The 24,242-nt window shown below is 46.0% G+C and overlaps 7 protein-coding genes across 14 annotated transcripts; 4 read left to right on the forward strand and 3 right to left on the reverse strand.

Annotated features, from left to right (window-relative positions):
- Positions 1 to 3,126: 3,126 nt before the first annotated feature.
- On the reverse strand, positions 3,127 to 5,130 carry LOC9632970 (U11/U12 small nuclear ribonucleoprotein 59 kDa protein). The gene is made up of 10 exons (XM_024675573.1): positions 4,898 to 5,130; positions 4,751 to 4,834; positions 4,628 to 4,697; positions 4,508 to 4,580; positions 4,216 to 4,444; positions 4,134 to 4,172; positions 3,900 to 4,066; positions 3,756 to 3,828; positions 3,583 to 3,698; positions 3,127 to 3,530 (listed from the first exon to the last, which is right to left on the reverse strand). Exons 1-5 carry the CDS (start codon positions 5,119 to 5,121, stop codon positions 4,320 to 4,322), a joined length of 576 nt encoding a protein of 191 aa, XP_024531341.1. The 5' UTR covers positions 5,122 to 5,130; the 3' UTR covers positions 3,127 to 3,530; positions 3,583 to 3,698; positions 3,756 to 3,828; positions 3,900 to 4,066; positions 4,134 to 4,172; positions 4,216 to 4,319.
- A 5,372-nt stretch (positions 5,131 to 10,502) lies between these two features.
- LOC9633485 (transcription factor MYB4) lies at positions 10,503 to 12,249 on the forward strand. Its single transcript, XM_002970652.2, has 3 exons — positions 10,503 to 10,964; positions 11,034 to 11,163; positions 11,329 to 12,249. Exons 1-3 carry the CDS (start codon positions 10,832 to 10,834, stop codon positions 12,215 to 12,217), a joined length of 1,152 nt encoding a protein of 383 aa, XP_002970698.2. The 5' UTR covers positions 10,503 to 10,831; the 3' UTR covers positions 12,218 to 12,249.
- A 137-nt stretch (positions 12,250 to 12,386) lies between these two features.
- Positions 12,387 to 18,349, reverse strand: LOC9633486 (RNA-binding protein 25). 7 transcript variants are annotated; one of them, XR_002992481.1, is made up of 16 exons: positions 18,142 to 18,349; positions 17,558 to 17,826; positions 17,343 to 17,495; positions 17,036 to 17,283; positions 16,886 to 16,980; positions 16,268 to 16,828; positions 15,780 to 16,210; positions 15,601 to 15,711; positions 15,458 to 15,531; positions 15,288 to 15,376; positions 15,075 to 15,215; positions 13,425 to 15,016; positions 13,139 to 13,365; positions 13,002 to 13,081; positions 12,826 to 12,918; positions 12,387 to 12,764 (listed from the first exon to the last, which is right to left on the reverse strand). XR_002992481.1 is itself a non-coding variant. In XM_024675774.1 (9 exons), exons 1-9 carry the CDS (start codon positions 18,296 to 18,298, stop codon positions 15,466 to 15,468), a joined length of 2,091 nt encoding a protein of 696 aa, XP_024531542.1. In that variant the 5' UTR covers positions 18,299 to 18,349; the 3' UTR covers positions 15,328 to 15,465. The 7 variants fall into 7 exon arrangements, 3 of the variants coding, with proteins under 3 accessions (XP_024531542.1, XP_024531543.1, XP_024531541.1); XR_002992479.1 differs by having other exon boundaries at positions 15,319 to 15,376; positions 15,458 to 15,711; XR_002992478.1 differs by having other exon boundaries at positions 15,458 to 15,711.
- A 112-nt stretch (positions 18,350 to 18,461) lies between these two features.
- On the forward strand, positions 18,462 to 19,518 carry LOC9633487 (actin-depolymerizing factor 1). Of its 2 annotated transcripts, none has more exons than XM_024675777.1 (4): positions 18,462 to 18,598; positions 18,675 to 18,717; positions 18,798 to 19,063; positions 19,147 to 19,518. In XM_024675777.1, the coding sequence occupies exons 2-4, from the start codon at positions 18,715 to 18,717 to the stop codon at positions 19,310 to 19,312; spliced, it is 435 nt and encodes a 144-aa protein (XP_024531545.1). In that variant the 5' UTR covers positions 18,462 to 18,598; positions 18,675 to 18,714; the 3' UTR covers positions 19,313 to 19,518. The 2 variants fall into 2 exon arrangements, with proteins under 2 accessions (XP_024531545.1, XP_002970699.1); XM_002970653.2 differs by having other exon boundaries at positions 18,463 to 18,598; positions 18,691 to 18,717.
- A 44-nt stretch (positions 19,519 to 19,562) lies between these two features.
- Positions 19,563 to 20,798, forward strand: LOC9632972. The gene is made up of 5 exons (XM_002970654.2): positions 19,563 to 19,807; positions 19,916 to 20,075; positions 20,134 to 20,214; positions 20,282 to 20,405; positions 20,472 to 20,798. Exons 1-5 carry the CDS (start codon positions 19,684 to 19,686, stop codon positions 20,523 to 20,525), a joined length of 543 nt encoding a protein of 180 aa, XP_002970700.1. The 5' UTR covers positions 19,563 to 19,683; the 3' UTR covers positions 20,526 to 20,798.
- Positions 20,799 to 20,850: 52 nt separating this feature from the next.
- LOC112346547 lies at positions 20,851 to 22,524 on the forward strand. Its single transcript, XM_024675776.1, has 9 exons — positions 20,851 to 21,283; positions 21,350 to 21,416; positions 21,474 to 21,513; positions 21,561 to 21,624; positions 21,691 to 21,759; positions 21,825 to 21,896; positions 21,963 to 22,043; positions 22,103 to 22,164; positions 22,214 to 22,524. Exons 1-9 carry the CDS (start codon positions 20,867 to 20,869, stop codon positions 22,290 to 22,292), a joined length of 951 nt encoding a protein of 316 aa, XP_024531544.1. The 5' UTR covers positions 20,851 to 20,866; the 3' UTR covers positions 22,293 to 22,524.
- On the reverse strand, positions 22,512 to 24,105 carry LOC9632973 (probable E3 ubiquitin-protein ligase BAH1-like 2). The gene is made up of 6 exons (XM_002970808.2): positions 23,742 to 24,105; positions 23,423 to 23,667; positions 23,065 to 23,355; positions 22,869 to 23,006; positions 22,726 to 22,784; positions 22,512 to 22,662 (listed from the first exon to the last, which is right to left on the reverse strand). Exons 1-6 carry the CDS (start codon positions 23,920 to 23,922, stop codon positions 22,557 to 22,559), a joined length of 1,020 nt encoding a protein of 339 aa, XP_002970854.1. The 5' UTR covers positions 23,923 to 24,105; the 3' UTR covers positions 22,512 to 22,556.
- Positions 24,106 to 24,242: the final 137 nt, after the last annotated feature.

A 24,242-nucleotide genomic window follows, 5' to 3' on the forward strand; every position in this document is an offset into this window, starting at 1 on the left:
TCGTCATTTCCATGAGTCCGAACTCTGAAATTTCCAAGATAACAACTTTAGATCGGTCCCGCTCAATGGCCTTGCACTTTCATGACCTGCAGATATACCACAATATCTCAGCTCGCTGACAAAGTTTGGATTCTAGAAGCTTACTTGGATCCTCCGTGTCAAACAACTATAATCCCACCAATGCCCCGTAGCCTCTGTCGCAATCTGCACAGAGAGTTTTTACCTGTCGAGGAGCAGCGAGATTTACTTCTAAGAACACACAGAAATATAAGTTCCTTGATTACGTCCAAAAGTCTTCACCTTTTGGTATGTTTGAGACGAATCCACGACAAACGTTTCAACCTGTATATACTCGTTCAAAGAACGAAGACAGCATACTATGAAAAACCTTATTGTTGAAGAGATCACCTGAGTGCCTGTCCCATGGCCCTTTGCAATAACACAGGGACCGGGTCTTTTCAACCACCACCCCCAGCAACCTCCGCTGTCTCCACACGTCTCCATGAGGCGTGCCAATTCCTTCTTGAGCTCTTCACGACTGCGGCCAACAGCCTCAGTCCTCACGGTAAGACCAAATGCAGCTCTTTGGCAAGCTGCTTGAGCCGACTTCTTTCCAGCCTGTTGATCTTGCGAGTAACTCCAATGGTCGAAGCTTGAGGAAGCAATACCTGCACTACATTTCTTAACTTCAATACTTCGAGACACTTACCCAGTATCGTCCCGCCAAAGTCACAGTTGCTTGGAAAGAATCTAAAATTTCGGGCACTTGGTCATGGCGTCAGTCCAGAAACTTGCCTGATCATCTTCCAAAAACCTTTTGATCCGTGAAACTCTTGCAAAGCCGCCAGAAACGCGTCTTCTTCTCCTCTCGAGGAGAGTTCTAACTTCCGAGGGTGAAGTGTCGTGTGTCGGCACCCGGACAACGTAAGAGTTCGCACATAGAAACTCTAGAACGAATGAATCAAGCTAGTGAAAATCCCTAAAAATCATGGACGAACCTGTAAGCCATTTGGAGCTTCAACGATCCATTATCTGTTCCCACGAACCGGCACAGGACCTGTGAGAGTTCTCCAAACTCGCTGTAAACCTGCGCCAGTCCATGGAAAAACGATCCTAGATGGATTAGAATGACGAGGAAACTCAGAGCAAAGTTGTTCTCTATCGGGACAACAGTGGAGATCACTATATCTTCAACTAACTATTCTCATTTATCTGTTTTTTCCTGTGACTATGAGCAATCCTTTTTTTTTTTCTTTTTTTTCTGTTTTCCTTATGTTGCTTGATCAATCTTTTATTTGCTTTTGCAGGTGGTAGACGTGAACATTGGATTCGAGGACATTTTCAACACGGGTAAAAGTTTGCTCTCCCGCTGAAAACTTATGCGGGCTTTGGCACACCAAGTACTGGCATTCAATGGCACAAATGTCGAGAACTTGAAGCATTTGGCAAATATGGTGGAGAGCTGCAAAGAGGAGTTTGTAAAATTTGATGTCAACCACCATATGGATTCCCGGTTCTGATTTATATTTTATACGTTAAGTAATACGTTATTTAGCACGTTAAGTAATACAACAAAATAAAATATTAAATTAGTAAGGATTTAAAAATTGCAAGCAACACAACTAATGAGATACACTTGTCCAGACACTAAGAATTCTTTTGGATTTTGCTGATGGAAACTCGTTTTAATTTGTGAGTTAGGTAAATGAATCTCCTTAAAGGTAAATGAAGCAACAAGGAATTATAATTATATTTTTTTGGGGTATATGTTTTCTTTCCCCATGTCACTCCATCATATATCAGTATTTCCACTTTCGTGTGGGTTTGGCTGTGCTTGGGGTGAATCAAGCACGACAAATTGGACACCGCCTATCAGAAATTATGATAATTTCAATGCCTCCATATAGGAGCACAACAATGGAAGGATCTACCTTTTCTGCAGAAGACCTTGTTGATGGGGTACTGTTTGATCTTGCATTCTACTTTTTTAGTGCACGTGACATCACTCTACAATGCTATATAGCATTGGCACCTCCAACTACAGAGGTTTCTAACCACATAATCCACTTAACACTTGGAGATACCATGGACCGAATTGCTGATGAAATTCTTTTGTTTCGTCCTGCCCTTGGCTTTGTGGTAATTGTTACTGATATTGGGGTGTTTGGAGTCTCCTACATGATCCACAATTATGGAAGACCAAAGGCTGGCACTAATGAAATTCCAAGCAAGATTAATCTTGAATCTTGCAACCCTTTCTCAGCCATGCTTATTAGTGGTACGAGGATTAACCCCTTTTCAAGGCTTGGTCCTGGGGATCAAATTCATTTAGGAGGGGATTCACAAATTGGAGTAATTGTATTGTTCATGGATTACAGTTGCAACTTCATCATCTACATATATACTACTAGCAAGTCACTTTGGACCTCTGAAACTCATGGATTGGGGTTCGATTGCTGGGTGCTCATGCAAGAAGATGGAAACCTGGTAGTTTATGGATCACTTGGAACATCATTTTGGTCAAGCTTTTCTTTTTGTGTGCCTTCTCCTGCATGCATTGCTCCATCATTTGTTGCTCTTGGACCCAAATGCAGGGTTGGTGTGTATAGATATGGTGCTCCGGCAGTTGAAGTCTGGTCACCAGGTGATTTTTGCTAAATTCACATGAAAAGTGCTTTGAATAAATTCTAAAGAATAAAATGTGAACTGAACCATTGGAAGTGCTTGATGTCTTGCAATTTTGCTAGTTTGGTAGAATTTTCCTCTTCCATGCGTGCGTTGTGGATCGTCATTCTCGCGAGCGTCACCACTGGGCTTCGACGCATTCCTTGGCCGATGAATACTGTGCGAAGGGACACTACTTCTTTCACAGGGAGGAAGACTCGGCTTGCAAGGGAAAGAGGCTACTGGAGCCTTTTCGGTGCAGCAATCTGTGGATTTCATCTCTTTCGAGGCAGGGAGAAGAAGGGTCGAGCGCGCCATGCTTGCATCCAGCGCGGGTTTGGCCTATTTCCTTAGAAACTTATTTCGATTCGAGGTAAGCTTCTCTCTTCTCAATTCTTACTCCACAGTCTTACTTTGGATGCTTCTTTCTGCTTCCTATTGTCATCTTCGGGGCGTGGCCACTGGTCGCAAAACAATGAATGTTTTCATCTTTGCTGTATTCGAAAAACATTTGTTCTCTAGGCGATCACAGCCTTGCTTCTTCACGTCATTGCTGGTCTCAAGGCTCTTTCTTACGTCGTAGGTGTTTCCTCACACAGATTTAGATATCTCACAAACGTTTGGAATTCTTCGTCTAGTTGATGCACGGATTTCTCGGCGTTGCCATGGGGTGCTTTGTGGAGTTCGCTCGCTCGCTCGCTAGATTTCCATTCTCTAACACGCTGCTGCTCAGATGGAGAATCAACTGGGGCGTCTCGATCCTTGCTTGTACACTGGTATGCACGAAACTCGCTCGATGTTCTCACTGTCTAGAGTTGCAGGTCCGTGCTGTTGGAGCGATTGACTTTGTGTTTCTGTCCTCTTGGCTGATCAAGGAAAACACCCTCAACTTGGTTCAAAGAAATTCATTTGGCTTACTTGACCAAATGTTCCTCTTCTCTTGCAGATCACCATAAACACCCATGCTTCGCCTCGTACATGGTGGTCGGAATGGGGATCAATATCTCGCTTACCTCGCTTACAATGCCGACCATCTATGCAGTGTTCACGTCCTTGGTAAAGTTTCTCCCAGTTTTAGATCGAAAGCTGACCTCTAGCTTATCGTGAACTGCGCATCGCTTTGTTTTCCTCCTCCATGTTTTGTACGCGATTATTCTTCAGGGCCTGGGAATCAAGTCGTCACTGGCGGTTCCTGGCTGGATGTCGAGATCCATGTAAAATCAAAGGATGCTTACCCGGAATTCATCCTTTCGTACAGACACCATTTCTGGCGTTGATATAAAAATCGGGGATGGTGAAAATTCCAGCTTTAAGTTAGAGCACGTTCTCTCTGTTTATCAAGAAAGATGCCCAAGCCTCGCTCGAAGGAGCTACAGGCTGAACCCAGTGACCAGGAGTTCGGCTGCAAGGAATGACCAAACAAACACCACACTTGCATCAGAAACTCAAAAAAGAAGATTCCAACGTACCTCCCACCCGGTGCAGTATGTGTCCCAGCCTCTTCGAACCTGCAAACTTGCTATAAGTACGAAATCCCAGGCGTACTCAAACCTCTATCAGCGTTCCCATGTCGATTCTGCTACCATAGTATAGTAGCGGTAGAGGTCGGGAGGCAATCGTTGATCCAGTTCCTCACTTCTTTTCGTGTTACTAGATTACGGTGGTGCTTCTTTGATGGTATTTTCATCGTCCGTGGAAGGATTCCTTGTTGTTTGCTCTTCGGCATTTGCAGGAAGCACGCTCTCCGTGAATGCATCGTCATCCTCTGGGAATAGATGGCCTGTGAAAACAAAAGCAAGAATATCAAAAAGAAAAAACCATAGATGAACGAAATGGCCCCAACCTTGCTTCTTAAGTTTCTGGACGCGAAGTGAACGCAACTCCTGGAGTTTTTCAACAACTAGCACCATTTCCATCTGCAAACGAAGACGGGATAAAGTGTAAGCGAGTACATAGGCTGCACCTCTTTCTCCAATCGCAACCTCGCCTCCTTAACGGTTTTCTTTTGAGCAAAATCGTTCATCTTTTTCCATCTGAGCAAACCTGCTGTCAAACAAGAAAGGAAGGAAGAAAGAAACTATCATACCCTCTTCTTAGCAATGTCTCTTGCAATCTCACGAGTTCTCCATTCCTCCGCTTGACGATAGGGTTCCTCGAAAAGTTTGTCCGCCTAACAACGAAGAATTGTAAGCAACGAAGCATAAAACTATAGAACAAAAGAGAAAAAGGAAACCAGAAAGAATTGTTACTCTCCAACTTGATCCTCCTTTCCCGAAATTTTGCCACAGCAGTGATGCCGCACTTCCATCCACGACGCCTTGCAGCGGCAGGAGAAGCCCCTCGCCGAGCTGCATTTACGGCCAAATACTCGGCCTTATCAATCTCATTGCTGTTCTTCCGGACCCCGAATCCCAACGATGTAGTGCTTCCTCGCATATTCACTGAAGAGGAGGGCATTGCTAGCGCGCGCCTCTCCCTGCCCCTGCCCCTCGGCTCGTCTTGCAGCGATCACTTCCACCTCCAGACACCTGTGATCGATCGGCGCCGGGCTCTCAAGAAAAGAAAATGGGATCCCTGCCCTCTAAACGGAGAGCTCCCAAAACTGTCCATAAACCCTAAACTCCTATTCCACGTGGAGCGATCTGAGCCGTTTGCTCTCAACGGTCGCGGTCTCTCTCATAATGTTAATAGAGCTTACAGATGCTCATCGAATGGAATCTCATGGGCAAAACAAGCACTACGTAGTGCGCCGACTCACCTGCTTATTAGCGAAGTGAGGTAAGGATGAAAATCTCAAAGGATACCTTTTCACAGAAGGTAGCAACACGAGCTGGAGCCAATGGAACAGGAGTGTTGTAGCTCGAATGATGAAGTGTTCCGTCCACAGCCAAGACAATACTCTTCAAGAATGGCGCAATGTTATACTAGAGTACCTGGCTTCGTTTGGTAGTTAAAGGTAGTTATTCTAACACGAAAAAAAAAGAAGCTTACTTCCCAGATATCTGGAAGAGGTCCCCCGCATTCGTCGTACGTGGCTCTCTTGGTCTTCTACGGCAGGAACAAAGATCGAATGATACTCGGCTTGACTCACGATGGGGGAGGATTACTTTGCAGACGATTCCAGTTACTCATACTTTCTTGCTTCTTAAAAAGCACTTTCAAGTCTGGCTCAAGACGTAGCATGCTGACTGCTCGGCAGCTTGTTGAATGTTACTTAGCATTCAACACCACGTCCATTAAAATCACGTTGGCTCCTGGTTGTGCTCAGGCAGGACTTGAAATTGCTCCAATTCATGGATAAGGGAGCAATCTACAGGATTCAGTAGCATCGCATGAGAGAATTAAGCATCAATCTAGTGAGGGCTTGGTCACGGCAGCGGCATGGATCGAACAGAGGGAGATGACGAGGGCAAGAACGAGAGGAATCGCGCGCAACAGAGGGACAAGAGGAATCACTTGCAAGAACGAGAGGAATTGATTGTAGCAGCAAGAGAATGGGAGTGGAATGCTTACCGAGCCTGTGGGGGTGTAGAGCGCCACTAAATCGCTCCACCTCGATTTTGCACACAAATCTAGTGGCTCCTCGAAAGCGTCACCTTTCATGCTCAGACAAAACATAACAACTGTTGAATGGAATGGATCAAAGTAGGCATCATAACCGGCGCCGAAAGGATGAGGAGGATGAGGCAACACTCCGAAGTCCTCCCCTAGTTAGAAGCTACTAGGAAAACAAACGTACCTCACCAGAAAGGTGTAGAGGATGACGAGCTTGTTGTTCGCTTTGAGCGCGCGCGATTTTTGTGTAGGGGTCTTCTGCTGGAGTTGCCGCTGATGTTGGTGTTGATATAGCCAGATTGCGGCCTGGAAGGCCTGTGCTTGTACTTGATCGGAGGCGAGAGCTGTAGCTCATGCAGAGCTTCTCCCTTCTGGAGACTTTTCAGCAATTCAAACTGTGTCACAGTCAGTCGAGAGAAAAGAAATCACTAGACTCCCTGTTTCCACATTGGTTCCCGTGCTTCGTTCGTGACCTTTCCCTTTACGATCTTGAGGAAAGCTCCCATTGTTGCAATTTGGATCCATGCCTACCATGCAAACCGGGCACCAGTTTGACTTCGAGTTAGTGTCCGCCATGCAGCTCATGTGGACTAAAACACATGAGAAAAATTTGATCTTCCACAAACGTGTGACTACAGATGCTGCAGCTGGCAGTCAAGGGACTTAATCCATGGACACTTTCAGTGTTTGAATGTCGTGAAACATGTCAGTTTCAAGTATCCGTGTAGGACAACAGTAAGTCCTTGTTAAGAATAAACTGGCCGTGACATCGTAAAGTTGGTCATTGAAGTATTCAAGAGTTATACAGAAAGCTTGTAAGATGAACAAAATTAGTTAAAGCACTGAAAGAATAAAAAGAAAAGAAAATAGGTGTTTTACATGTTCTTCTTAACAAGGTGATGGGAGAGATTACAGCCACCTGGAATTCTGTCAATGCAGTTCCCTTCAGATATCACGAAGTTAAAAGTATGGCGTGGTCAAGAAACATACTATAAAGTGCGGATACGTCGTCTCCTTTTCGTGTATAGACCAACGCGGGAACAATGCTTACCCGCATCAGGATGCCAGTCTTCCGCGGAAACCATCATATGTGGATGTCCATATGAATTCAATGGAGATTTTCTTCTATGGAAGGAAGATGTTGCATGTATGAAGTGATTGTCCCAGCCTTGGCTCTTGGCGCTGTGCAAGCCCCGTCATCCTAAACGAATCTCAGCTTGTACAGCCTCGAAGTGCACATATCCTCTACTACACACTTGAGAAATTTCCAACTCAAACACAGGTCATCAGTTCAAATTCTCTCCTTTCGCCTCTTTTATCCATCAAGATTTGCGTGCATGTAGTGAATGCAGTGAGGACCACAGTGTGTGCTCCATAACCTTTTCTAGGAGTGTCAAGTGTAACTTCTTCAAAACTTTATAGCCATTGTTCATTTTGCAACCTGGAGCATAAATATGATATTGGGGCCACATATAGATGGAACATTACATGCACGCAAATCTTCCTAGACAAATGGATAAAAGAGGAGAGAATTTGCACTGATGTGTCCTCCTGGCAGGCTTGGAAGCTACCCTGTAATCCTTTCATCAACACAATATAGCCAGCTGCAGTCTGTCAATCAAGAATAGAAAAAAAAAGGACATGTCTAGTCAGAGATTTATAAGTGGTTGTCAAAGTTTAACTTTATTAATACATTCCCATTTGAATACAATTAAGAATACAAAACTAAGTAAAACAAATTACATACCATTAAGTACAATTCTTTTATTTCCAACTATGTGCAATTCATGTACAAGCACCATGATAAATAGAAAAAAAAGAACAAATTATTCAATGTAATTTCTAAGTATATATATATATATATATATATATATATATATATATATATATTGTATATGTGTTTATATCTTACTTTCAACAACTAGGGAATTTAATAATATGTTGAAAGTTAGTTATTTGAAAGGGAGGAAATGCAAGTTAGTTTCCATAACAACCCTTTTATTCGGCAAAGATTTTGCAATTTAAGTTAGCTATGAATCCTTAGATTTTGTTGCACATTAATGTAATATATTTATTTAAAACAGTTTTGATTACTTTTTTTAAATTTTAAAAAATGGAATATATTAATAAAATTTTTATTTTAGAAAGAAAGATATACATGATTGTAAAGATGCCATAAAGTGGAAATATCTATATTATTTAATAAAATTAACTTTATTATAGTAAATGTTGAGCTTTGAAAGCCTTGTGTTACTGGTGAATCAAAATGCTTACATAATAATCACAAATTTAATATAAATGCCAACATTAAAATAAAATATATAATTTAAATTATTACAAATTTTTTTATAATATATTATTATCTCTTATTTTATAAAGAAATGGACATAAGATTAAAATATTTATAGAAAATAAGTTAAAGTATAATTTATGAAAAAATTATATATAAATAATGAGTATTTAGAGTCACACAAAACTTGATTTTAGTCATATAGTTTTAGAGCCATCTGAAAATTTATGAAAATATACATTGTTTAATATTTGTATGAACATATAAAGAAAGGTAAAACTTAAAAACAATTTGATTCTTTTTTAAACTTTGGAATCTAAGTTTTCAGTGATGATAAAAAAATTAGTAAAAATTATGGTTTCCATGTAATTTTTTAAATATTAATGGTATTTTAGCTCTTTTTATTATATTTTATAATATTTAAGTATTTCTATCATGTATATACACATGATAAAGCATGATACTCATCAATTAAATGGTAAAAACTAATAATAATATCTTTAAAAAGAAGTAAATTAGAGTATAATAAATTTTGACAAAATTAATATTAATTTTTTTATATATTTTAAATTATTTTAAAAATTAAATTTGGGTTTTACCTTGCCCAACGTAATCTTCCATATGTGCATGCTATTGCATCTTATTTAATAAAAAGGAGAAACGCTTCACAAATTGCGAATGAGGTTTCAATTTTGTATTCCAATCTTTAAAGTTTAAAATTTCCATTGCAATCAAGATTAAAAAGAGAAACCCTTTTCCATGATAAAAATAAATAACTCTATTATGTATTTTGTATTTTTATAGCTTATGTTTATAAATGTACTAAATAAAAATTAAATATTTTTTACTTAAAGAAGAATATTTTAAGTATTTTAAATATTCTAATTAAATATTATATAAATAATTTAATTTAATTTTTTCTTTATTGCAAATAATTTAGATAGAGAAGACAATTAAAAAGCTGAAAAAAGATATAAATTTGTTTTGGATAAGAAAAAATAATATAAACATATCCAAAAATATTTGTGTTAAGTAGCTATAATGGATAGATTAATATAAGCTTTGACTATGATAGGATCTTTTGGATTTGCCAAAACAATATAAGAATATACTGTATATGGTTAAATGGTCTATTTGATCATATATTTAATATTTAAGAGATTTTAGACAGTAATATACTTTTTTATATAAATACATCTTTAAAGTTTTATCTAAACACATGTATGCTAACATTAAGAGTGAGGTTTAAATTTTAGCTTAATTTTAGTCTAGAATTATAAAATCCAAATTATTGATATACTTTAGGGAGCCGGTCAACTTCACGGACTCGCCAACGTGTCAGCCCTCGTGTGCACTCTTTCTCTCCGCGTTCTCTGGCAGAGACGGGCTGTATTTAATGAAGGCTAGCGTCCTTGGTGTTAAGGACACCGCCCGTTGACTTGGAGCTGCCAGAAAGCCACGCTCTGTCGTTTATACGTACATACGCTTTCGGGGGCATACAGTGTCGGCGGCTCCATTTTACCCTTTACGTTGGCATCGTTCCGTACCGGGTCCGTATTGCTCAAAAGTTGAACGCTAGATGCATCGTCAACGCCGGTGGAGTACGGCGTCTCCACGCGCCAAATTTCATCCACTAGTCAACTCATATACGATGCTCTAATCGTATCGCATCTTCATTCATACGATAACAAGAAAGCCCTAAACTCTCCCAGTCGCACACGTGGCCAGCGAGTTGACGGCCGTGACGCAGTAAAGTCTACGCTATTATGGGCCACTGCCAATTTATACACATACGACAATCTCTACCCCTTTTTTTTGGCTCACGCTACACAGCTAAGACAGCGGAATGACGGGATTCCGCCAAATTAAACGGTAAAACGCCAGATTAGTGGAAATGGATTAACCGGGCTGGTTTAACTTTAACTTCGGTATTAATTAAGCGTGAAACTTCGTGTGTGCTGGGGTGTGCCAGGTATATAATTTTTTGGAGGAACTTCTTCCACGGCGGTCAAGAGAGAGAGGCGCAAACGAAGAAGAGAAAGAAGGAAGAGGAAGAAGAAAAAACTTTGTGTGCTATAGCTTGAGATTCGCTCGCTCGAAATTTCCGCTGGTGCGCCTCGCGTTTAAAGAAATCACTCTTTCCTCCCTTTGGAAATTGGAAGAAAGGCGTCGATTTTCTTGGGGATCTCGATGGTTTTGGCGTCCGGTGGGAGCTCACATTGCGAGGAATTCGATTTGGTGTGGCGGAGGAGTTGTGATCGGCGGCGAGGAAATCTAGCGTGAGAGTTGCTGCCGAGCGATCCAGAGAGTAGTATAAGGGAGATGGGGCGAGCTCCCTGTTGTGACAAAGCGGGGCTCAAGAAGGGGCCGTGGACGCCCGAGGAGGATCAAAAGCTCGTGGCTTACATCCAGAGGCACGGGCATGGGAGCTGGCGAGCATTGCCCAAGAATGCTGGTGAGCAATTTGGAGTGGAGCTTCTTCTCTCTCGAATCGTTTTCTCACAGAAATCGTGAATTCCTCCAGGGCTCCTGCGATGTGGGAAGAGCTGCCGGTTGCGATGGACGAATTACCTCCGCCCGGACATCAAGCGCGGGCGATTCTCGGTCGAGGAGGAGGAGATGATCATCCGGCTCCACGCGATTCTCGGCAACAGGTGTGGAAAAAAGGAGTTTTTTTTTGGTGGTCGTGGTCGTGTGTGAGATTTTCTTTCTCTTTGTTTGTTCCTTGCGCGTCCCTCTCATGTGTTCTTCGTGTTCTTCGCAAATTCCCCTCCAAGCACATCGCGAATTGGTGTCTCATGGCTGTGATTGATCTCTAGGTGGTCTGCGATTGCCGGGCATCTCCCAGGAAGAACAGACAACGAGATCAAGAACTACTGGAACACCCACCTCAAGAAGCGATTGCTCCAGATGGGCATCGATCCGGTCACGCACAAGGCGGCAGCCGCGGCGCGCATTGGAATGGGGATCATGGAGCACTGCCTCTTGGATCATCACCACGCCACCCTCTTCTCCAAGCCCGCGAGCTTCCTCTTCTCCTCCCACCTCTCCGCGGCCAATTCCACCTCCTCCTCCACCTCCTCGGCCAACTCCTCGTCACACATGGCACAGTGGGAGATCGCGCGCCAGGAGGCCGAGGCGCGCCTCGCCCGCGATTACATCCGCCTCGCCCAGCAGCAGCAGCAATCGCAAGGCCAGAGCGACGACCACGAGCTCCACCAGCATTTGTGGACGATGCCAGCGCTAGATCACGGGAATTCCTCGCCATCCTCGCAGCTCCAGAGCTCGGATCTGGCCTCGCAGCTCCAATTCCAGTTGCAGCTCCAGCAATTCCACCACAATCACGCGTCCCCGACCTCGACGCTGTGGTCTCCGGAGGGATCCGCGAGCCCGCCCAGCTCCACCACTACTCTGTTCGCCCCGGATCAATCCGTGGATAGCAGCGGCTTCTTCTGCTGGAATCACGCGCCCAAGCGCGAGGTGGAGGGCAGCGACGAGATCCTGGCTGGGATGGGAGGAATTCTCCCGGGTTTGTCCTCGGTGGTGAGCCCTGCCAGTGGGTTGGGCGAGGTGTTTGATCCTCTCACGGATTGCGAGCTCCAAGACCACAAGCAGGAGACTCTGGCCGTGCTCGAGTGGCCCGATGCCGGCCCATCGCACAGCAAAGATTACTGGAGCAACGTCTTGAAGCTGGTCGGATCATCGTGATCCATCACACCAACCATGGTTTTTCTTTCTTTTTTTTTTTCTTCTCTCTCTTGGTTCTCGTGATCCTCCATTCCGTACAACTGATCAAAGGATGGGTGGGTTCTTCCGTCAACTTAGCAAGCGCTACACTTTCATTTACACACTTTGGAGGATTGATGGACAGCGCACGGCAAAACGCTAACTTGTTCTTGTTTGGACTGGGAAGAAATCGTTTCCAGTCGGGTTTGCTTCTTCCATCATCGATCTCGCTCGTCTCGTTTAGTTTTTCGTCTCACCCGCCAGCTCCGCTTCCTCGATCCATCCCAAAATTCTCATTCATTTGGCCTGCGCGTCCATTTAATGCCCTCCGGGTCGCTTCTCTCCCCCGGCCTTGCTCCTTTTGGCTACAACACAACACCAAAGTTACAGAGCGGACGACTAAACAAAGCTGGCTGCTGGCGAGCGAAGCAAAATCCATCTTTGCTCTCTCAGAGATCTCTGGATTTTGTAGAGTCTTACTACGATTCGCGAATCCATCATCCAACCATATAAATATAAAGTGTAAATCCTGTTCGATCTTCTCGTGAGTAAAGAGAAGTAGTCTTAACTTTGAATGCTAGTTTACTTACCAGGTCCTTGTTCCAACTTCCAGGATCCGGGAATTTCCTCCATGCTTAGTTTATGCACACTTGATTTATTCAAGGCGACTTATTCCAAGTATCCTGGGACCTCAGGCAAGAACAAGAGAACAAAAGGCTTGCGTTAGCCATGGAGAAGGAAGGATTTGTGTGTGTGAACACATTACCTCTTCAAGCGAATCTACGTGTGCATGGACGCCGACTTATCCTTGATGGTTTTTGGTCTTCCGTCACCCTCCAGAGCTTTCTAAAGTCGAGAACACCAAAACAAAGTGAGACAAAGTAGACCAAGGATTGATTACACCTGCGTGCTCGAGGACGGAACCATCAAGGCGGCATAAGCACCAAGACAAAACGACCACACAAAGAAAATATTTTCCTTCTGCAATCGATTCTGGAGTGAGTGTGCCCCCGCTGGATCAACTTTTCGCGATCTTGTCCATTGACTTTTGCGCAGCTCTCTCGACAGCGAATGCTCCTGGGATCTCAGCCACAACACATTACCACCACCTCGATGGAAATTCTCGCGAGCTGGAAGCAAAAACAAGAGAGGTCACAAGTTTCAAATCCTTTCCTCTTTGTCAACGTACCTTTGTTTGGAAAAGCCACGCAGGAGCAACCACGCGGCCTGTGTGACGTTAGAAGAAATTGTACCACGCCTTTTGGGGCCGAGAGAGTGGGTTCCACTGTGTGATCGTCATCCACACCAGCCTTTACCATCGTCTTTCCAAGCATGCATGTCCGCCGGGAATTGGCTCCATTTAATGCCGTGAACTTTGAGTGGAACTCTCAGCCTTTGCCCCGTCGTCATCGCTGATTCACCGTCTCTGTGTTACTAGCTGTCTGTCGCGTGGACTTCATAAATCTTCTTCTGAACAGATCTCTCTCCATCCCCTGACTCTGTTTTTTTAATCCCTTCTTCTTCGTCGCTGCTGCTTCTTCTTCTTCTTCTTCTTCCACTTCGTCCCCAGCTATGATATGACCACCACCAAAGTCGTCTGGGCGGCGTAATTCCCATCCCGGAGCATAAACGACGACTTCGTGGAGGATGTGGGCTTGATGTGTGTCGGGACAAACCACCAGCGTGGACTAAGTTGCGATGCCATCACCGGCACTTCCGAAAGATACGGATTGATCTTCTGTGGTCCTCTTCTCCGCCTCAAAATCCTTTCTTTGCATCGGTCAAGTCAGTCGCGGTCGTCGTTGTCTTAAAAATAAAAGAGGAAGAGAAAAAGGTAGACCGCGCTGCCGCTGACGAACGAGTGAGAGCATAAACTTGGTGTTGTCGTCGACGTCGAACTTTCGCAACGCGAGATTTACGAGGGGGGTTGACTCTGGAGCTCAAATCTCAATGGCCAGCTACTGTAACCACTGCCACTGTTGCGGCTGCTGCTGTGTCTTCTCTGCTTTGTCAATCTTCGACAAAAAGCTCACTCTTTTCGGTCTTGGCGAAACAGTTTCTCGTCCCAGTCTCGGCGCCCGCAATCCGCGTCGGAGGAAAAGCAAAAAAAAACTCTCCGCCACCACCTCCTTTACGAGTGATGGAGATGGTCCGTCCGCGGCCCCATCATTTCCTCGTCTTCCTTCACACTCTACACCACTGCTGGCTGCTGCTCGTGCTGCTGGATCACATGATTCTGACCATGCTGCTCTGATCTCCCCCGCCCCTCACTTTCACCAGCGCGAGATCCGCACGCAACTTAAAAAAAAGGGGGAGCGAGAGCGTCGCAAGGACCTTCCAAAACTAGCTCTCGCGTCTTTCCCCTGTAACCTGTAGCCCATCCCTGCTAGAGCCTGTCCTGCCAGCTCCAAAAAGCGATAACGCCTCCTCTCGTCTCGACACTTCAGTGTGGTCCTCTCCTACGGAGTCCGATCAGCGGGAAAAAAAAAAGAAGCTTTTTTCCGCCAAAAGGACGTGTCCTCTTCCCTGTGCTGCTCCTCCATGCCTGCCTTCTCCTCTCCTTTGCATTGAATTGCGAGGGAACCATAGTTTAGTGGATCTAACTGATTTCGGTTGGTCCTCGCTCCTTGTCCAAAACAACCAGGCATTTATACCAAAAGCGGTGACTTGAATGACCAATCTTGCCTGTGCACATGATCTTGTCACCAGTTGTATCCCAATTAGAGCTCTTTGTGGAAGGAGCGAAGCACACGGACCACCATGGCCAGCTTTCCGTGCTCCCTGCCAAGAGTGACAAAACAATGTGAAGCTCAAATATCAGGTATGATGGGAACGGTACCGTGACAACCGAATGTGCAGTGTTGCCAAAGCGAAAGGAGAGATTCTTTTTGGGATTTTGAGAGTTTAATCTTTGTTTTTCTGGATGCCAGGAAGGAAGAGAGAAAATGGAGGTGGTGTTTTTTTCTTTTTATAAACACACCTGCGCAGTTCCACAAGGTACGCAGTTAGGAGGCGGAGCGTAGAAGCGAAAAAAACAAGAGGAAAACTCCACCTTTCTAACACGAAGTCCTCACAGCACTTACTTGCGAACGTACCAAGAATGACAAGAGCTCCGAAAAACACAGAGAGAAGCTCTCTTCACTTTAAAAAAACCAAAATGTTACAGCATAAACTCGTCAGAAGCAGCACTAGATACAAGCTAAAACGTTTATGGCAATTCACCTGGGAACTCAGGAGTTTGGTTTAGCCAGGCCTGTCTCAATGCGTCTAATCTCGAAGATAAGCATCCGCCACATCTTGAGCACAAACATTTCCGCCTCATCATCCAAGACAGAGAGCTTCTCCAGCATCGATTCAGCACTTACATGTTTGCAGGTGTTGTTCACAATGAAGTCGACGAAGGAAACTTCCTCCTCCCCCAGATACTCGGTTATCTTCTTTGAAATCCACGGTCTCATCTTCTCGTGGAGTTTATGCTGCAAGAAAAGAAAAGAGGAAAACGCCACGATGTTAGCGCGCCAAGATGAGATACAAATCCACGTACCTTATCATAAATCGCCCAGTCAACTCTGTAATTGAAAAGCTCCTCCTTTGTCTTTGGAATGCTATCTATCAACTGCTTGGCATCCATTATTTTCGAGTTCTCGTCCCTGTCCCGGTCCCGGTCTCTATCCTTTCTGCTTTTATCCCTGTGCCTCCGATCTTTTCTGTCATCCTCCGCAGATGGCGATCTCTTTGTTTTTACTGCTTGCATCTCCTCAGCAGAATAATCGATAGGAACAAGAGGACGTAGCATCCGATCCTTGGGCATCTCTTCTTCGTCCTCTTGGTGGAAAAGTGAAGGAAGAGTCGCACGTTTTCCAGTCCCCGAAATACCAAATCCCAACTTCTTCGGTATGTTTTTCATCTCTTGGTCGCTTTTGGCGGACTCTCCAGCAGTAGCTTCGTAGTCATCATTAGCTGGGCCATCCTCATCTGACAGGAAAGAAAACCATTAGAACACAACGATAAAACTGTTGAACAAGAACGTACTTTCACTGTCAATCTCCATTGTGACATCTTCCTTGCTTGCTTCAGCAGCCTCTTTCGCAGCACGTAGTGCGTCCTGCATCTCAAGCTCCACCTTACGCCTCTTTGCCTCGAGAAGTTCCTCTTGCTCTCTTATAGCATCAGCGATATCCTCTTCCTTTTCTCTCATCCTCCTCCTTCGTCTTTCCTCTGGCCTGTAACGCCGCTTCTTCCCTTCATCGTCACTATCGTCCTCCTGCTCCTTCACCTCCTTCTTTCTTTCACGTTCCCTTTCCTTCTCGCGCTCTTTGTCATGCAACCGCTGCCTGTCTCGTTCTCTTTCGCGAGCTTCCCACTCGCGCTCGTGCTCTTCATATGCACGATCAATGTCCCGATGCTTAGCGTTGCGGTCCCTGTCACGTCTAAACCTCTCCCTTTCCCGGTCCCTTTCAAACCTCTCAACGTCTCTGTCATTCTCGCGCTCCCGGTGGTCTTTATCCTTTCTTCCCCTCTCGGAAGAGCTAGTTTCCATTCTTTCCACCCTGTCACTGCTGTTCTCGTCGTCATTTTTGCCACTCAAATCATCTAGAGAAAAAACAATCAAACAGATTAAGATCATTTGCAACCATATAGATTGCTTACCTTTGACATCTGCATCTTTGGATTTGGCAGACGCGTCTCGAGTCGAAGGAGGGCGTCCGTCTGCATGGGGTCGGAACAAAGGTCTAGACCTCGCACTATTAAGCACAAAAACCAGTCGTAAAAACCGTAAGCAATGCTTTGCTACGTTACCGATCTTCAAGCAAGTGTTTCAATCTAATCAGTGCATCCTCATCGCCCTTTTTATCTGCCTCGTTCACAATGCCAAAAGCCTTCGGATTGCCGTCGGCACTCTTGACAGGTTTTTTAGAAGGCTGAACTTCTACACCAGGAGCGGTTTCGCTGTCTTCTTCCTGTGCCGCCTCCTCTAGGAGCTTGTCATTCTCTTTAGCTGCTACATATCTCTCGAGATACTCACGAGTATCCTTATTAACATTAAGCTGCATGATGGAAGCAGTTAAGACGCATGGAGATAGAAAAAACTTCAGTCAAGAATTACCACTAGCTCCTGCCCATCCAAGCTATTCTTGTTCAAAAGCCGCAGTGCACGAAGAACTCCTTCCGCGTTTTCAAATTCGCAGAATCCAAATCCTTTGGGAGCGCTTGCTGTTGGATCCTGAGCCCGTTTCCAGCTTTTAATAGGTCCACATAGCTGCATACAGGTTATAAGCCTCAACGCAAGCATGAAAACGAAGATAAACAAACCACTCTTACCTGGAGAACATTCCGTAAGAACGCATCCTCTATCGTAGGAGCAATTTTCCCGACGTAGACCGTTGTAAATGGTTTCTCATATGGACCAGCTCCGAAGATCGGCTTTGCGGACATGTCGGGCATGCCAGGAGGCTTCAAAACTGGCAAAGGTCGCATACCTCCAACCGGTGGTCTCGCCGGGCTCCCGGCAGCAATTGGAGGAGGACGGGGGAACATCGCTGGCCGAGGAGCCGGAGCGAATGGAGGAGCCGAGTACCTCGGACCAGGGACTGACCAAGCCGAGCGTTAGAAAGCATAAAAATCAAACTTTTAGTATGTCAATTGTTCCTTAGATATGGCATGAAGAAGATTGAGAGAGGAGACACTAGAATGCGGAGTTCAACTAGAACTAGGAAAATAAAGTTTTCTAAAAGCATACCAAAGACGACAATTCACGCCATAGAGATCGGGCGGTTTGTCCATGGAGAGCTGTAGGAGAAAGAATCCCGTCATCAATCGATTACCAAGCACGGACACACACATTCTATGCCAGTGCAAGAAAAATGCATCGATCTATCTAGCAACGAGGAGAGCAAAGCACTGACCTTGCCCGGCCGGCGGCGGCAAATACCCTGGCATTGGATAGCTTGGCAAAGCACGGACATTTCCAGGGCTGGGCGACGCAACAGGAGGATTTGGAGCCCGGATTCCTCCAACCACCGCCGACGCTGTGGCAAAGCTGTCGTGAGGAGATCCCGCCATTGCCGCTCCCTCTCAGGCTGCGAGCGCCATCGCCACAAACCCTAAACACAAAATCGAAGACCTAAAAATGGCAGTGGCAGGAATCGATCCCATGTCCGGTCCACCGCGTTCCGTACGTGGCTAGTGGCCACGTACGAATGGGCCCAGCCGCCTTGTCCTCTCGCTTTTGCTTCTTTCTCTCTTCCGTGTGTGGTGGGCGTGAGGGTTTGTGTTTGGGGCGCGAAGCTTTCGTGATCTAGGTTAGCGCCACCGCGGCGGCTGGAGATCTGAAGCTCCTCTTCCTCGATCTGCGAGAATAAGGTATCGATCGATTGATCGCTGCGCTCTTTATTCCAGCTTCTGATGGATCTGATTGAAATCATGTGGTGCCGTGCTGGATTTCGGGGGATCAGCTGCTCTAGCAATCGTCTTCCGTGATGGTAGGTTCCGATTCTAGCTCCTCTCGATCCAAAATTAGGTTTTTTTTCCTCTAGTCCGTGCTTAGCGAAGATTCTTGCAGGCTAATGCGGCGTCCGGTATCGCTGTCCATGACGACTGTAAGCTCAAGTTCATGGAGCTCAAGCGAAAGAAGACCCACCGCTATGTGGTTTTCAAGATCGACGAGAAAGCCCAGCAAGTAGTGGTGGAGAAACTGGGAGGACCCGATGAGAGCTACGAGGCTTTCACCGCCTCTCTCCCCGAGAACGATTGCAGATATGCCGTCTACGATTTTGATTTCGTCACCGACGACAATTGCCCCAAGAGCAAGATCTTCTTCATCTCCTGGTAAGTTGCAAGCCCAAGCTCCATCTTTTCTTCTTTTCTTCGTTTGGATCTCTATAGATCTTTTCCTCCCGTGGTTCTTCCAGGTCTCCGGACACCTCTCGAGTGAAATCCAAGATGATTTACGCGAGCTCCAAGGACAGGTTCCGCCGAGAATTGGATGGAGTTCATCTGGAGCTGCAGGCCACAGATCCAACCGAGGTCGATTACGATTGCGTCTTGGACAAAGCCAAAACCAACGCTGGACGCTGAAAAACACGAAAAACAAGAAGAAAAAAAAAGTTCCTCGGAGATGGCACAGAGTGACCACTTTTGAAAGGGGCCTAAGAAAACAACACGAATCAAGGCAAGCTTGCCAGTGGGGGGTGGTATTTGTTATTCTGTACATGGTGGTTCTCTTTTCTTTCCTTCCATTAGCTTTCGTTTAATTTGATTAAATGACAAGAGTTTTTGGATAATCCGAGCGTGGTTATGGCTAAACTGGTTAGGGTTCTTATGATTTGGAGGTTTCAGTACAGAGGGGATTAGGCTATGGCGACTTCCGGTCGTGCGATTCGCGGATAGGAGCACGAAATGGCGTAGCGATTCACGGTCTGTGAGCTCGAAATCTCCGGCGCCGTGTCATGGATCCCGCTGCGGGCACCGAAATTGCGGAGGGAAATCTTCTCCGCATTCGGACCAGCCTCGGCGACGATCTCCAGGGCCATGTCCTCGCCTTCGACAAGGCTCTCAACATGGTCGTGATTCATATCCTTTTGCTGCGCTCGATCTCGCGCTTCTTGCTGGAAAATCCGGAAGAGCCCTAATCTCGCGTGTTCGTGTTCTTGAGCTTGCGCTTCCTTGACTGGTATGAACAGGAGAGCGGGGACGTTGGTGTTCGTGGCAACCTTCGCTTCCTCAAGGCGACTTTCATCAAGGAGCTGACGGTGATCAAGCAACTGGAGGACTCTTTCGATTCCAGGCCGCGTTTCATCGACATTGCCAGCCTCAAGGCTCGTGAAGACGCTGCTTTGAAGTGGAAAATTGTGATCGTCTCTTTGTTCTCCAGTTCTCATTGTTTGCGCTCTTGGCAGGCAGGCTATGGCCGAGGCGGAGCGAATCGGCGTTGGAGTGACACAGGAAGCTCAAGACATCTTCGATGCTTTGTCCAAAACGTAAGCGTTCTCTTCTTTCGCTACGGCTATAGAACTTTGCGTGAGAACTTATTGTTCTTGATCCCAGGCTTCCAGTGCGGTGGGACAAAGCCACAATTTTGGTGATGGGGGACGTTAGAGTGAACGAGCCATACCTCCCAGAAAACGTTACTGGCGGTGCCACGGCGGCAAACGATCGAGTGAAAAAAGTGGTAAGCTCCGAAAACTTCGATCTTCCAAAAGTGGTTTTTGATCGATTCGATCGTGTCATGTTTTAGCTGGAACTGGAGAGAATGCGGCTCCAAGCTCGCAGTTCTTCCGCAAACCCGTAGGAGCGAGGCCGAGAGAGGTCACAAACGAGATCGAAAAAAAAGAAGGAAGAGATCGTCAACACCACCACCAACACCACAAAAAAAATCGTTCCGGGCAAGCTTGAGGCAGCAATGGCAGAGGAAACTTGCATCGATCGATCGATTGATCGTCTTCTAATCTTTCCTTTGTCACACTTTTTTTTCCTTTTCGGCTCCTCGGCGGAGCTGCTGATTCTCCTCACTGCTTAACACTGTAATCCCCTCGCTCTAAAATTCTTTGTAGCTTTTGTTGTAGCTTCTCTTTGGATGGAAAGCGAGAGAGAGAGAGAGATATTTTCAACTATAGCCAAATCGACGGTGGGATGGACGAAAGAAGAGAGGATCGGACGGTCCGGGAGCCATTGGTTCCCTCCATAGAATTTTTGGAGCTTGGAGCTATGGCGGCATTTTCGTGCTGGGCGAATTTGCCCCTGGCAGCGCGAATTCTTCCAGCGTCGTCCCCGCCGCTAGCTCCTGGCGCCTGCCGGGCAGTGGTGCCGGGCGTGAGATTGCGGGGTTCGCAATTCCAGAGGCGATCGTTTGATCCCGGCCACGCAGCGGTGATTCTCGCGGTTGTCGAGGAAGAACACAGGCCTGTGTGGGTGAAGCTCGCGGCTGCGGCCAGCGCCGCCGCGGTCGCGGTGATTCTATCGACGGGATTTGCCCTGGGAGACAAGATTGGCTACTACACGAGGTATGCCGCCGAGTACAAGAGGCGGGGGATGGAGCTCTTTGTGGAGGTATGGAAATTCTCGAAATGTAGCTTCGAATTTCGAGAAGTTCTCTTGGATTTCTTCGTGCGCCAGGGGGATTTGAATGGCTCGCTCGAGTTCTTCGATAAGTGTTTGGAAGTTCTCCCCGATGATTTGCCTTGTAAGTCGAGAAGTGTGATGATAGTTTTATCTCATTTGCTTGTTTCTGGCTATATAGATCTTTGGCAAAGAGGCCTCACGCTGTTCTATCTCAACAAGTAGGCACACGAATTTTCACGTTTTGGACTCCAACTTTCTGGCACAGGTTTGAGGAGGCGGCCACTCAATTTCGCGAGAACATCAAAGCTCGACCAGATGACACGGAAGAGGTTTTGTGGATTTGTTCGTTCGAGACTTGAGATTGTTGATCATCCTTTCTTGCGTTTTTCTTGTAGCTTGTGTGGTGCTTTCTCTGCGATGCTCACATCGATGGATTGGAGGAGGCTCGCAAGAGACTACCACCCGTAAGTTCGATCGAGATTAGAATTCTCCAACTCCTTTGTGAGTTTTTGATACAACAACAATGCAGATTGGCGACGATGACAGGCCCTTCATGAACAAGATCTATGAGCTCTACAAAAACGGAGGAGATCCACAACAGGTGAAAGAGAGAAAACTCTCAAACCGAGAGATGCTCTAACGAGGTTCTTGTGACGTCTCAAGGCAGATGCTCTCGGATTTGGGTGTTGACGATGGCCAGGAGTATTTCTACATGGCACTGTACGCAGCACTCTACTATGACGCTCAGGTAGCCAGCCATCCATCGTTTTAGAAACCCCGGGACTAACTTCTCTCTTGGATTCCTAGAAAAACTTGGAAGCTGCCAAAGCAACCATGGAAGCAGCTTGCCGGAGCTCTTATGGATCCAAGTAAGTTTTGCTGGAACAAGCATTCGTCCTCTACATTTATCTTGTGCAGGGCCAAGGACTACGTGGCCTACATTACCAAAATCCATAGCAAAACACGAAACTGGGAGCTTGTTCCAGCCACTTCGTGAACAGGAAGAGCAAGAGCCTTGGTTCCGCCACCTTAATACAGGAGAAAGATTTTCTCGCGAAGCTGTAGTTCGCACGACGCAACCATAGCGCTGTGCTTGCTGATCACGGTGGCTACTCGTCCAAGACACTGGCTGCGACCATATCAAACACCATGGTACTTTGCTGATCATGTGTTATAAAGTAAAAACCTGGACGAAAGAACAAAAATGAAAAGTTTGTACCTTCAAATCTTACGAGCTTGAATGTTATTGACAAAGGCGACTTTACATTCCGAGCACCACTTTCATTTGATTCTCCCAGTGCTCCTTAACTTGCTGGACGCGCTCCACGCGCTCTTTCTTGAGTCTCTCGTCCCAGTAATCCCTGCATCTGTGACACAAACCGAGAAAAAACTTTTACACTAGCACGAAATCAAAGAAGCTGAAAACCAACCTGTTTCTGATCATCAAGTTCAACTCCGTGAGTAAAACCGCCGTCAGGTACACGCCAGGCTGCACGGGGAAAGTCAAAGACAAAAGAGAAATGCAAAAAATAAGTTCACATTCTAACTGTGTGTTGATAGAGCTCCTTTTTACCTGTCGACAAAGCGGACACTTGGACTCCTTGGTGGCAGACTTGACGCCTTGAATTGTTGGAATGGAAGCCGCAGAACAAGCACAGGTGTTGCAAAAGAGATGCCCGCATCCCAGAGCGACTGGATCAAACAGCGTTTCCTAAAGGAAGAACAAAGCTCAAGCCATGAATCGGTGTTAAAAACCAATCGCGTCTTACCAGACAGATGGAGCACGTAAGATCCACTTCAAACGTCTGCGAGTCGACGAGAGTGCACTGGAGAGTAGCCTTGGAATCGCCAAATTCACAAGAGCAGTGTGACAGTCCCTCGGGAAAGGATAAGTTCTCACCACTGCTAGTCTCGCCATTTTCACCCTTCTGACCATCTTTTTTATCCTTGAGGTTGATGTAGAGAGCACTTAGCTCGATCAGCCATGGAGACTGGAGGAGCTCGACTTGCATGGCTTGGAGTCGTGTTCTAAAAGCTCGCCCAGCTACCGAGCAATGCACCTGGAAAGTGAAGCACCATCCAAACAGTGGAAAAAGAAGCAAGCAAGGCTTTCTAGCGAAGAAATACCTTGTCATACTTCTTTAGAATCTTGCGAATGGCGATGGCGTTCATCGAGGCATAGTTCACCAAGTTTCTTCCCTGATAGATCATCGCGCCGTGATCTCCACCAAAGTTGTGCCTCATGCGCAGTAGCATCCTCTGGAACTTGGAGGCGAGGTGGAATTCCAGGAGCTGCTGTGCTCGAGAGTTGAAACAGCCCATCACGGCCGAGATCTCCTTGAGCAAATTGGGGAAAAAATTCCCATCGCAGACTGGCTCAAAGAAAAAAAAAAAATTCAATCGCGATGAGAATGAATGTCACGCATCGCAGCGAAAATCCAATTACCTGGACACGCGACAGGGCAATTGCACGATGGATCCCCGGCCGATGGCGCCTTGAGGAGTTCTTGGCGGCCGCAACGCTTGAGAAGCTTCTTGTGGCGCTTGAATTCCACATACGAGCACCCCTCGAGAAGGCGCCGCCCTTCCTTCTCCACATACTCAGTGTATCTCTTCCCAAACTTCATGATCCACGATCCACACCCACAGCTCGCGATAGCGGCGAGATCGATCGGATTATCAAGAAAAGAAGAGATCGCGTTCGCGATGCGCCGGAGAGGAGGAGAGGAGGATCACATTCTCTACGCTAGCCCTAAAATCGGGAACACGCCGACCATGGCGCCAATACAAGCGCTCTCACGCCCAATCTCGACGGTCCGCCACTTTGAAATTTCACCTTTCACTCATGGAATCTTGTCAGTCAATTATTCGTTTAAGAGTGGTGTCACGTCCTAGTTCTTATCTTCCACCATGACTAAACGTTAAGTTTCTTATATCATCTAAGCTT

The sequence above is a fragment of the Selaginella moellendorffii genome, unplaced genomic scaffold (genome assembly GCF_000143415.4).
Source record: "Selaginella moellendorffii unplaced genomic scaffold, v1.0 SELMOscaffold_15, whole genome shotgun sequence".
Lineage (NCBI taxonomy): Eukaryota > Viridiplantae > Streptophyta > Lycopodiopsida > Selaginellales > Selaginellaceae > Selaginella > Selaginella moellendorffii.